Genomic DNA, 13365 nt, shown 5'->3' on the forward strand with positions numbered 1-13365 from the left:
TGATCTGAAACAAAATTATAAAAACAAAAATGCTAGTCTAGATAACTGTAGAACTTTTGGGTAGGGATGCACCAATACCACTTTTTCCTTTCCGATGCCGATACCAGATTTTCAAGTATCTGCTGATGCAAAGTACCGATAACAACTCTAACTTAAATACTCAATAGACGGCTATAAATCCTGACAATCCTTAAAAAAGCCATCATGTACTGGTTGAGTAACTGCACATCTGAAAACTTTCAGAGCTATGAAACCATGAAAATCGCCACGATGCAGTAAGCAAGTAGGGAAGCATAGTCTTTCTAAGCGCGACCAAACAGCTTTTTATTTGGTGTTTAAAATTCATATTTCATTACAAGAACACGTCTTTATGTTAAAAGATACTAAACTTCAGTGTGTGGCCTTAAAACAAGCTTGTAAACTCTTAAACTTTTAGTTTTAGAGCCAAAAACACCACACCATAAATTCTGCTTTGAGAGAATCCTGAAAGAGAATGTCCGTCCGTTATATAGTGGCCTAAAGCTCAAGCGCAGTTGGGTTATGCAGCAGGACAATGATCCGAAGCACAAAGGCAGGTCTACTTCTGTGTGACTCGAAAAGAAACAAAATAAAGGTCTTCAAGTGGCCAATCAAAGACCTGACTTGAATCATATTGAGATGCTGTCACCCCCACCTTCCAGTGTAGCCAAATTAAAGCGATTCTGCAGAGAAGAGCGGGGCAAAAGTACATCTCTGTGAAGATGTACAAGACTCATCACAAATGTCTGATTGTAGCTGTTCCTGACAAAGGTGACAAACCCAGTTATTAGCTTTAGGGGAGCAATTACTTTTTTTCCCCCATGGGTGATATAAAGCTTATTCAAAAGTCGTATTAAGAAGAGTTAGATGATCTGAAATATGTAAATGTGACAGATATGCAAATATAGAAGAAATTGTTGTATGTGCTGTTCGAATTGATTTCTAGAGTAAACTGATGCCGTCTGTCTGTCTGTCTGTCTGTCTGTCTCTGTATGTGGTGCTTGTTCCAAGCTTCATCATTTAAGCTTTGTCACATATTTGCAATCCAGTGTTGGAAATTTCAGTGCCGGCTGTGCAGCGCGTGGCATTACAGGCGTTATTTAACCGTGGCCTGGCGTCCCGTAAAACACAGGGCCACAGTGAATACAGCAGCAGGGCCTTGAGGAGGCCGAGGCTGCTAACAAATGCTACTTTAGAAAGGCTCCACAATGCAGCCGTGCAGCTCAAGCTTGGGCAGACGATCAGACGGGCAAATGTGTCTGACCAGTCTGGAGCTGGCTCATATTTCTCAGTGTAGCCAGCACCCGTTGGGTGGGGCTTTAAGACACGAAGGCCTTTATAGCATGACGTGTTTTCTTAAATGAAAATGTAGCAACTGTTAAAATCAAGAACAGGTGTGTGCATATGGGTTTTTTTTCTTCTTTTTTTCCCCGACATTGATAAAGCCATAACATTAGTACCACTAAGCGGTAAAGTGAAAAACACTGATTATCTTTATCTACAGTGGCTCCTGTCTAGGGGTGGATATATTGGGCAGGAAGTGAACGTTAGTTCTTGAAGTTCTTGAACATCTCCAAAACATCAGGCTGGGTTTTGGTCCTGGTACGCAGTGGTCCGTACCTACCTACCAACGTTCTCCAAGAAAGGCAACAGGGTTATGGACACCCAAGACTCATTGATGCAGTCCCTGGAGGTCCCACCTCACAACTTGCTGGACTGCTGTAGTAATCTGCTGTGATGTCTGTAACGTCAGATACCTCAGGATGCCGTCAGAGATCTTGTAGGGTGCAACTTTTACCCTGCAGTTTTATTACAGGGCATGTGGGTATTGTGCAGAGAGCTGTGGTGTTAATGCCTCTGCTGCTGTGTAACCCTTTGTGCTTCATTAAAATGGTCTAATGAGCAGACCTGGACAAGCTTTGAGGGCTTTCTCTCTATCGTGGAAAATTGACACTTCTTGGTCATTATAGGAATCTGGTAGTTCTTTACAATGTGTCAGAATTTCATGATGGAACGATAGAAAAGCTCCAGAATGACTTGGAATAAAATATTTTCCATTGTCTTCCATTGAAAGTTAGTTTTTTTTCCCTGCACATGAAACATTGCTGGTTTAGAGATGTAAGGTTTATGCATAAAGGCCTGGATTTGCAAAAACCTCCTGAATTTTTGTTGCCTTTGTTCAGACTTCACTTCAATTCAAAGGGCAAAATCTTCTGTTGGAACTAAACATTAACTACTGTACACAGAGGGGCTTAAAAAAGGCCCAGCATGTTATCTGATACCATTTCCTGACCAAATCCAAGTGAGACTCATTGTTCGAGACAGTTGTAGGAGCTTGGCGGCGTGAACAGACGGTGGCGCGTTTGGCTTGAAGCTTCAGAAGCTCCCTCATCTATTAGGCAGAGCTTACTTCAGCGAGTAGGATCCGCCGCTATATGCTGCAATTATTCCGTCACTCCCCTTTTGTCAGCGGAGCCGAACAAAAGTTTTGTGTTCGAGCCCTGCAGTGCTGGAGAGGTGGAGGAATTTGGCTGATTGTCTGACATCCAGGTCGACTTGTTAGAACGGGTACTTTTTGGCATGTTTTCGTCTCCTCGCAGGTGCTGCAGTGAGACGGGAAAGAATCCCAAATGCCTTGTTTTCCAGTGGGTGGTAACACTAGCAAGAGCAAAGACTCTGAGATCTGCTCCCTGCAGTTTAATGGTTTCAAAAATAGCTGGCCTTCAAGCCACCGTAAAAGGTCTTCTCAGAAGAGAATGAAGAACAAAACCGCGGACTCTGGAAACACTTCAGCTTTAAAGAAATTCAGCTGCATCCCAAGTTGCGATGATCTGTCGCAGCTTCTCGAAGACTGTCCTTCAGGCCATAGCTATTTTCTTCTGCAGTAGATGTTGGGAAACGCCTCAAATCTCCCTCTTTACCATGGATGTTGGAACTGCTGCTAAAAGCCTATTAGATGACTGTTGTGTGATGGGATAATTAACCTTGCTGCTGTGAAGCTGCATCTTTTCCCCACTAGTATGGACTCCTAACAAAAAAAAAATGAGGTGCTTTCTGAGCCGTGCCATCGAGATACAGCACCAGTGTTTGTAATGGAGCAAAACCATGTGCAAGTGTGAAGAACCATCAAACCATCATGATTGTTCTTTGGACCTTTAGAAGGTTCTTCACACACTCACATCTCTATTACAAACAAGTAATGGGCTACGGTCACACAGCAGGTGAAGTGGCCCGTATCTGAGGTTTTTAGGCCGTACATACCATCTTTATCCCTTTATCTGACATTCGTCTGAGCTAACACGTCAAGTCAAGCATTGTATTTTCCTTTGTGATTAGCAGACGCTCTCCTTTGGCAGTGTTTCCTCATTCCTTAAGAAACTTCATGTCAATAACCCAAAATAAATATTTGAGGTGTGTTGCCTCGTCATCCCACCACTGAAAACCCCCCTCACTGCTGTCCATTTTCCTTCCCCCTCAGTTAGCAGTTATGAGGACTGTCGAGTTGGAAAGTCTCATGAATTCTGATCTGGCTTGGAGTCTGGTCTAGGGGAGTCTGGTCTAGGGGAGTCTGGTCTAGGGGAGTCTGGTCTAGGGGAGTCTGGTCTGGGGGAGTCTGGTCTGGGGGAGTCTGGTCTGGGGGAGTCTGGTCTGGGGGAGTCTGGTCTGGGGGAGTCTGGTCTGTATGAAACTAAAAGTGGTTCTTCTGATGGTTCTTCACACTGATTCATCTTTGGTTTAACCTGACCTAGAGTAGGGATGCACCGATCCGATATTGGGATCAGATATTGGTCCCGATATTAACAAAATTAGCTGGATCAGGTATCGGATAAAAGGCTGATCCATGGAACCGATCCTTTCACTTTAATTGGTTGGTGTGAGACTGCAGTAAATGTGCAAATAAATAAATGAGAAATGGCAGTTCAGTACATTTATCTCTGTGTATATTTGTTTTATTATATAAAGTTATATTTAAGTCTTATGCCCTAAGTTTAGTAAGGTTTATTAATTCAGCAATGGTATCGGACTGGTAATGTTTATGTATCGGTATCATAACTGAAAAGGCCAGGTCAGTGCATCCCTTGCCTAGAGGGGTCAGGTCGTCTAGTCTAATCTTTCTGGAACCCAGATTGGTTGTTTCTAAGGTTCTTCACACTGAGAGTCTGGGCTAACTTTCTGGAACCAAAAGTGGTTCTTCTTAAGGTTCTTTACACACATCTAGTCTGCATGGAACCAAAAGTGTTTCTTTTATGCCGTCGCTCAAAGAACCCTTTGAAGCACCTTTATTTTTAAGAGTGTAGTATGGAGAGCATGTGCATGCTGGAATGTCAAGCTGTCGTGTTCTCCAGAAGGTCAGCTGGAGTCACTGTTTAGGCTCAGGTTTAACAAACGGTCTCTCCTGCATTTGTTGCGGACGTGCCTTAAACAGCCTTCACTTTATCATCCAGGATAGTCCCTTCTCACGTAGCGCGTCGGCCCTGCTTTCCGCCTCATGGTACAGTATTTGCATCACGACTAAGCGGCATGAACTGTAGGTGCCGTTTTCCTCTCCCCCGTTTATGAGTTACTGTGTCACTGGGGTTTGCTTTAGTGCTGCAGTGCATTGTAATGCTTATCATAACGCTGGTCTTTGTTGTATAGTACTCTGTTTTTCAGAGCAGGTGCTGCTGTGCTGTGCTTTGTAGGATCAGCTAAGAGCGGGTCTGAGTATTTTAATGGTCTCTTTTTGGGGGGGGGGGGGTTGTTCTGTGTCTTGGTTTAAGGTCTTGAATTCTAATTAGTGTCCCTCTTTTCTCTAATTTACAACAGTTCTTTCGGAATTGTCTTTAAGGGTCTGGCTTTAATTACAGGGGGTGTGTGGTTGAGGGGGTGGGCTTGCGAAAGCTTACCGCAGGGCCTGTGGGTTGCAGTCGAGTTGAGCAACGTGAGCAATTAGGAAATTCCTGGGCACTATTCAGCACGGCTCTGACGGTGCCCTTCGTAGCTGGAGGAGGGAAAAGCGCTCAGCCCTCTGAAAAGCTCTCGTGTTTTAGGAAGCTGAACTGTTCCTGACCTGCTGAACTCCGCGCTCTTTCTCATGCGCCCGAGACGACAACCGTGTCTGGCGTGGAAGCGGGCTGATTGGAAAAAGCCGAAAGCGTGCGGGTTTCCGAGGCAGCGGGGAGCGCTCGCAGATGGGCATATGAATATTTTAGTTGTAATGTGAAACAAATGACTTTGGTAAATTCTCTGCGAGGCCCAGTTTGGAAGTAGGTGGAGGTAAATGATCCCGGTGGAGAGGGGGAGCTGGAGGTCGTGCAGGTTTAGAGCGTGGCTGGGACGTCGGTCAGCTTTGGAGTTTTTTTTTTAATTTATTTATTTTTTTTTTATGTATTTATTTTTATTTATTTGACCGGAGCTCCCTCTTACGGCTCGGGCAGCTGAGCGGACATTGCTGTCTGTGCCATTTGAGAGGGTGGTGTTTAAACTGAAGCACTTTTAAAGGAGTCTAAAATGGCCTTCTGAGTCGGACTGCCGGTGCCGATGTGTTAGACTGTATCCTGAGATCCTGAGAGGACGGATTCGGATTCGCCTCTCCACGAAGTCCAAGGCCGCTTGATTTTTTTATGTGCTAGTTTGCAGTATGGAACTGCCAGTCTCTAAGTTGAAGCACATGGCTGTGCTGTCTTGGGATACTACCCCCACTCTGGTGAGGAAATGCTCTCCAGATTTGCCATTTTAGTGTGTGTGGGGGTGTGCAGGGGCCCACTCATACGGAAAAGGCTTACAGCTTGAAATGCATCACTACCCTTTGTCAAATCACCTGGCTAGTCCAGTCACTCGCCTCCCCAGGCCCTGTGTTGACCAGTCTTGCGTTTGAGTGCGTCCTGCTGTTGCTGTTGAAAGCCAGCGGTGTATTTTCTCCACTTTCTGGTTTTGTCGAGCAGGGCCTCAAGTTCACGTCATTTTATCTAGCTATCTATTTATTTATTTATTTGAAAGCTCTGCTCGCTGAAGGCCAAGCTACCAAGAGTGGATTTCCTGTGGATTTTCCTTTGCCTCCACATCCCCCTTGCACCCCCCCCCCCCCTTTTTGCTCCTTACACCTTGCCCCTAGCTGGGTGCCTAGCCCACCCCATGGTTAATGTTTAGATGCAATCCAAAAGGGTCACATCTGCTGCTAGCATTGGCCTCAGCCTGCTTGGCCCAGCGGCTCCTCGGCAGAGCGGGACCCTCTCCTCCAGCAGGTTAATCACATGCTAACCCCTGCTACAAAGGCCTCATGTTGCTGTTGATGCCTTGTTGTCCGTCCTCCTCTTCTCATGCTAATGGCCAGTTTACACATGCGGGAGGGGGGAGAGGAGGTGGAGGAGGTGGAGGAGGTGGGGGAGAAGAAAAAGGAGAAATGGGCTCATTGTAAGGGACGATGGACGCAAGTGTGTGTGTGTGTGTGCGTGCATGCACATCTATTTGAGAGTATCCATCTCCTGTTTGTGTAATAAGTGTGAAGGCTCCTCCCACGCCAGCCGCTGTCTGTGGGAAGGGAGGGAATCTGCACAGCGAATGGGTGAAGCGCTCCTTCATTTACATTCTGTGCTCCCTGTTCATGTGTCATGGTCTGATGCGTGTTCGTCAGAGCTTGCAGTTGACTGTTTAATTTGCTGCTTTACGTGCTGGGAACAGAGAGAGGGACAGTATGGCTTCCTTTGTACTGTGCTTAATTTTGATATGATGCACTTTGTTTTTTGGAGCATGCTGTGGATGTCGTAAGTGCCTAAAGCAACACTGTGTAGCATTTTTACCTTAAAATAGCAGCTTCCAAACCATGCTGATGCTCCACTGACCTGGAATAGGGAGGATAGCGTTGCTGGCGTTGCTATATTGGGCTCGGCACGCTACTAACTGCTCTACGGAGAGGGTAGGATGAGCGTCCCGTTCGTGTAAAATCCGGTAGTATTCCTCTGCCACCTCAGTTCAGCCCACATGCTTCTTACAGTTTAAGACTGCTCTGTAGATCTCGTCTCCTCTAGAAAAGTGTCCTGTAGTGGTGGATCAGAGCACAAATTACACTCACTGACTGCAGCAAGAAATGCCAGCAATTCATAGTGTTTCTTTTAAAGACATTGTTTTAGTATGAAGAGTGTAAATAGTTGGATTTCGTGCTGTAAGCCCTGAGTGAGTCTTGTACTGAGTCTGGGATGGTATTTGGATGGCAGTGTTTAAAGGCTGACCCTAATGGCACATTTTATCAATTTATCAATATTGCACATCACGTGGGTCTGAATCCATCTGTCCAGTTTTGGTGAGCCTATACTGAGCCACTGCAGCCTCAGCTTTCTGTTCTCGGCTGAAAGAAGTGGAACCCAATGTGGTCATTTGTTTTGTTGTGGCGCCGCCTCCTCCGCCTCCTCAAGGATGGATGTGTTGAGCATCAAGAGTGACGGTTCTGCTTTCCACAGTTGTACAGTGTGATTATCTGGGTTACCGTGGGCTTTCTGACCGCTCCAGCCAGTCTGGTCATTCTGTATTCACTAATCAACAATGCATTTGCGTCTGCAGAATTGCCGTTCACTGATTTAAAAATATATATTTATTATTGTTATTATTATTAACATTCTGAGTAAGCTCCAGTGATTATTGTGCTGAAAATACCAGGAAATCAGCAGTTCTGGAAATTTCCCCCCCATTCTGATAATTGATGTGTAAACTATACTAACTATGGTGTACTGGTGCATTTTGGCTGCGTGTCAAATATTGTGATAAATGTTGTGTACTTTTAAATATTGATATTATTATATTTTTACCATATCGTCCAGCCCTAGCTGGGAATATTGTTCTCCAGAGGCCAGAAGTTTCCTTTTCTCTCTGCTAGATCCAGATAAGGGCAAAACGGTCTCATCAAAAGCGCCCCCCGCCCCCTTTCCTCCGCTGTGTACCCACCCCGCCCGTATTTTTAAACGCTGCCCCTGATCTCTGCGGAGTAACCATGTGAGTGGTATGGCTGCTGTTTTTATCCGGGCACCTTTGCAAACCCAAGCAGGGAGGGGAGGGACCTAGCCCAGCACCCAGTCCTCCTCCTCCTCCTCCTCCTCCTCCTCCCCCTGCGATAGACGCGCCGCTGGCGAACGAAAGCCCGCTTTTATTTAGACATTCTCACTCGTGAAGCTGCACATCTGGTGGCTATTGTAATGACAGTTAACATAACATTGAGGATGACTAATAATTATTCATGACATTTGTTTACAAGCAAAAGCCAATTTGCGCTTGTGGTCTCTCTGCGCCTCTCGGTAAACATTCCTCTTTGAAAGAACATGAAGAGGCTGCTGTCGCAGTGGAACCAGGTTTGAGGTTTGCGGCCCTGCTGAAATTCAAAAGAAACCACAGCCCTCTAACCTCACCCTCCTCTGGGTAATCATTTCAGTTTTGCCAGAGCCCTTTTTGTCCTCTCAGGAATGCGATGATCTCGGATGACGCTGCGCTTCCACGGCGGTGTTGTTTGCAGCGGGTGTCTGCCTCGCTTAGGCTAAAGCCTGTAGGGCTGTTGTCGAGCCGAGAGCACGGTTAACTCCGGATCACAAGTGTACGTTTCTGTTTTGCCTCGGTGTCTGGATCGCTGTTTGTTTCCGTGTGTTCATGGTCGGAATTATTTTTGTGGAGCATCTAGATCTTCTCCTGGTTTGCTCTTTTGCTCTTTGGGATGGAGAGCTGACCAACTCCTGCTGACCAAGCCAGCTGCGTGGGCCCCAGAACTAAATGGCAACAGAGTTACCACCTTATCCTGACGTATGACCCTACTGTCCCTATTAATGTGTCCCTATTATATGTGCAGGTTTCCATGAAATACGTTCTGTTCATATGACTAGATAGAATTTAAGTACTTTACTGAAAACTTCACGCACAGTTGATCATCTGCCGGACTTTATTGTGCGTGCAGATTGCAGACGAGTCATAGCCCAGTTCTGGCCCACGCTGCCAGTCATCCGACCCACGTGCCCCCATGGAATGACTGCAATGACTTCGCCTGAATCTGGCTGCTGGAACACCGCCGCAGCTGGCTACGGTTGGACCAGTTTGGGGCTAAAATAGAAAAACTGGGCAAGCGTTGCACAGTGTGGGCTGCATATGTGACCCACATGTACCCAGAGTTCAAATGCCATGTCAAATCTAAAATGTGGCGCCTCAGCCGCAGTGAGCCTGCCGTCGGGTCGTATTTGGACTTGCCTGCTCTCTGGGTAGAGTAAGAGATTACAGCTTTTCTTAATTACTTTTTTCTTTCTTATCTACAACAAAACTGCACAGGTATTTCTATGGGCGCATGTGTCTGTGTGTGTGTGTTGGCATTAGCGTTAGCCTCCACTCGTCTCTGAATGGGTTCTTCAGTGCTGGTTTATAAACTGCTGGGAAAGTGCTGGTTCTCCCGCTGGTGAAACAGAGCGTTTTAGTCATGGTTTTCTAAAGGTGCAGATTGTTATGGTCTGTTTTTATGTTCCACTGTAGAATAGCTCCACATTGCAGAATCCACACTCCTTTATTTACCGTCTGAGATTGTCCGCGCTGCTGCCGGACGGCTGTGGGCGGTGTTTCTTAATGGCACCTTGAGGACACCAGATGGCGCTGTGGACACAATGGTTAAAACAAAGATTTGAACCAGATTGGGATTAAAATAGCCAGTACCCGATACTTTAAAATATGCCTGGATCGGCCCTGATCATGATCCAGGCATATTTCAAAGTATCGGGTACTGGGTATTTTAATCCCAATCTAGTTTAAATCTTTGTATCCAGTCTTATATCATGCTGGATCAGATTGGAACATCTTTAAGATTAAAATAACGTTTTCTGTCTCACTTCACGATTTATCAGTCATTCTAAATATTTGATGGTGTTCGAGGATTACAACGCAGGCTATCCCACCCTCAAATCTGCTGTTTTTAACATCTGTTTTTGCTTAAAAAAATGGCTTTAAGACAGCCTTCAGTTTTTCAGGTTTTTATGAGGCTGGGGGTGGCCTTTTTGTCAAAGAATTTGTTCCACCTCAACTGCAGTAGTTTCCGTAAATGTTGTTCTGGCAGCAGAATGGGTTGCAGTGTTTAAGGTGGAAAGGAGAATTTAAGCTCCATTTTATCATTTATTTTTATTTGTAATGCTTGATTTCAAAGCTAGGAAGTGAACTGCCCTAGCTCCTGTAATAAAATGTACTGCATACTTTCAGTGCCATTCCCGCAGAGTGAACCGACATTTCATTACACTTCCCTCGGGAATGCTATAAGGTTTATTCCCATTCCCGTGGCAACCAGGGGACAAAAATTAATTTTGTCCCGTACCCACGAATTACCGCTGTCCTCATTCTTGTGTAACTCTCTAGAGTAAACACACTTCTGCTTTATTAAGGAAACAGTGTGTAACACTTGTAGTTTGGTCTAATGTGGTTTGCTAAGCAGAACACTGCTATCTTGGTATTACAGTATTACATCGCAAGCGAACATGAGCGGCCCTAATGTCTGGTCTTTGCTCCTCTGCAGGTGATGCCTTCCCTGGTGCCTCCAGCTACCTTGGCGGCTACGTAAGTTCGTCCAATCCGCATGCAGGCCCCAGCGAGCCTGGCTTCAGAGCGCCCAATCCAGCCAGCCTTCAGATGGCCCAGCTCTGGGCTTCACATTCTCATGAAGGTAAGGCTCAACCACTCTGTCTCTTGTCTTTGTCTCGGGGACGGACAGAGGAAGCTCATGTGGGCGTTGCACAGTTTAAAACAAAGCAGGAGCCTCCTTTTACGTAACGCAGCTTCAGCAATTTTGAGCTTAGCGATCAGGTCAATTAACAGATCACTGGGCTGAGATACAGACCAGACTTACAGGCTGGGTGTGGCCGGCTTCGCTCGCACAAAGCCTTGTCGCTGCCCTCAGGGACTTCTTGGTGTCCTACCAAGCAGCTTTGGGATTAAAGCTAATAGGAATTGACTCCAGTTTGGCAGCGTATGGAACGAATGGAATGCTGTGCCACCATTGATGTGGTGGAGTGTGGACGATCTGCTCGTTTCTGACCAGGTCCGATTGTTTTACCCTTACTTTTTTAAGTCGATACACTTGATTTGTTTTGTGAGGGTTCTGCAGTTGTTGCATTAACTATTAATAGTCAGTGTTCTCAGCTTTGACTATAAAAACATATTTAAAGGGTAATGACCAACACTGTGTAGCACTTTTAGCTTAAAACAGCAGCTTCAGAATCATTGTGATGCTCCACTGACCTGTAAAGAGGATGTTGGCATCTCTTAGCATCCATGCTACTCCAGGCTTAGCACGCTGCTAACCGTATCAAACTCTGGTAGGCACCAAGGGGTAGAAAAATGCTGCGTAATTGTTTTAAATCCTGTAGTATTGCTCTACCCTCTCAGTTCACATGCTTCTTTCCCTTTCAGTGATTGTTCTGTATCGCTCAGCTTGTCCAGAAATGCATGTGTCCTTTAGTGGTGGCTCAGAACGTGAATTACACTTCCCTTTTAAACTGTAGGGGGAGCTCAAGAGCCAAAATACCAATTCTCACATAATGCTGCTTTAACTGAGAAAGTCTGGAGGTTTCTTTACCCTCTTTCTCCGATCGTAGAGTCCCTTCTACTCTTCTGCTCTTAAGCATTTGGACCGTGTAGGATGATTCCCAGTGTGGGGCGAGCTCATGGTCTGCTGATCTGACTCTGAGAAGTTTTGTGACGCCACTCCTTCGAATCTCAAAGCCGCTCCCACCCTGCCATTTTGAGCAGGCTCGCGATTTGAGCTTACAAAATGGTTCGCATGTGCGCCAAACAAATGAAAGGGATGCGACACGAGCATGGGTGTGGGCGGATTATTAACAAGGCTCGCTGAAGGGCCCTGCAGCCGCAGGCTTATGTTTCAAGTCTCTGCAGAGGAGCGCGCCGTACGTATCTGAAGCTTTGGCACCGATCATAATGTGCCTGCTCTTCCCACATAGAAATGTGATGAATAGTTGACATTGAAGTGTACTCGGTCACGGCGGCCTATGAAAATATTTGAACACGCGTGTTTATTCTGAAAGGCGCACCTGGCCCTTATTAACGGAGGGAAGTAGAAGTGGCAGCTGTGGAATTCTGCTATTTTTATGTAAGAAGTGCGAAACAATCATACCCCCCTCCTCCCTCTCTCTTTTTCTCTCTCTCTCTCTCTCTCTCTCTCTCTCTCTCTCTCTCTCTCTCTCTCTCTCTCTCTCTTGACTGCAGTGCAAACGGCACACAGAAGAACAGGCGCGGCCTCGCCGGGTTTATCTCTGAAGTTCACTTAATAAACATGAGTCGCAGCGAAGTGTGAAATATTGGAGTTTGTAGCACTGGCCTTGCTATACGTATGAGCTCTTTGTGCGATAACCCCTCAAGCGGCGGTTGACTTTAAAATAAGCAGTCTCTGTGTGTGATAATGAGATTTTTTTTTTTTTTTTAGTTTATATTTTATTCTATATTCCCAAGCAAGTGTTGCTCCATACCAGCAAGGCCTCGTGCACAACGGGTCTACAGAGCTTAGAAGCCAGCACCTCCTCGTCCTCATCCTCGCCCTCATTCGCATGCATCTACGCTGGCGGTCTGCAGAGCTGCTACGGAATTTGCCCACAGTGATTCTAAGAGTGATGCCGCAGCTTTCAGTTGTGGAGTCATCAAGCAATTAATACCGAAATGATAAGATGAGTGTTTGCCAACTGGCTTTATCTGCAGCGGTGCGCTGTGCGAGCGAGCGAGGTCTGCAATCAGATGTGCAGATAGTGTATGGCGCTCACCTTTGGACCGTGCGTAGGGGTGGCGTGGCGTGGTGTGGCGTGGCGTGGCTTGGCATGCCGTAACGGGGTGTTTGCAGCACTACTTGCCGTGAAGGTGTGATTGATAGTTTCCCTACTTGCCAAAGCTGTCACACACTGCGCTCTGGGAGCGAGGAATGCTCTGCCCCGCCTCCGTTGATGGATTTGTCGGGGCAGCGTGATGCTCCCTGCCGCTGACTGGAATCCAGATCACCCCTTCTGATGCTGACGCGGGTATAAAATAGGAAGCGTGTGATATTGCCAGCATGCGGCTGCAGGGGGCAGGCGGCACTAGTTGAAAGGCACTCTGAGAGGAAAGCCAGAGCCAGAGGAGTGGTCGAGCTGTTAATTGAGTGACTTGTCAAAGCTTGGTCCTGCCCCCCTTTCCATAATCCGCCTTATTATTTTTTTTCTCCTCCCTCTTTCCCTCCCCCTTCCCAAAGCCAGCGGTCTCCAGACCAGGAGGTGGGAGTAGGGGGTGGGGGGTGTTCCACAAAGCAGTGTTTCTCATCTGACTGGATAACTTTAGCCAAAAAGCTATTGGTCAATGTCCTCTAGTCTTGGCGTGGCACTGTCC

The 13365-nt window shown here is 46.4% G+C and overlaps 1 protein-coding gene across 3 annotated transcripts in view; it reads left to right on the forward strand.

The window, feature by feature from the left end:
- tnrc18 (trinucleotide repeat containing 18) overlaps positions 1-13365 on the forward strand; it is a 78820-nt gene that overhangs the window by 14254 nt on the left and 51201 nt on the right. For all 3 annotated transcript variants that reach the window (XM_072676349.1, XM_072676351.1, XM_072676350.1), the window contains exon 3: positions 10517-10663. In XM_072676349.1, coding sequence (XP_072532450.1) covers positions 10517-10663 — 147 coding nt within the window. The remainder of the gene's footprint in view (positions 1-10516; positions 10664-13365) is intronic.

This window comes from Salminus brasiliensis, chromosome 3 (assembly GCF_030463535.1).
Source record: "Salminus brasiliensis chromosome 3, fSalBra1.hap2, whole genome shotgun sequence".
NCBI classification, from domain to species: domain Eukaryota; kingdom Metazoa; phylum Chordata; class Actinopteri; order Characiformes; family Bryconidae; genus Salminus; species Salminus brasiliensis.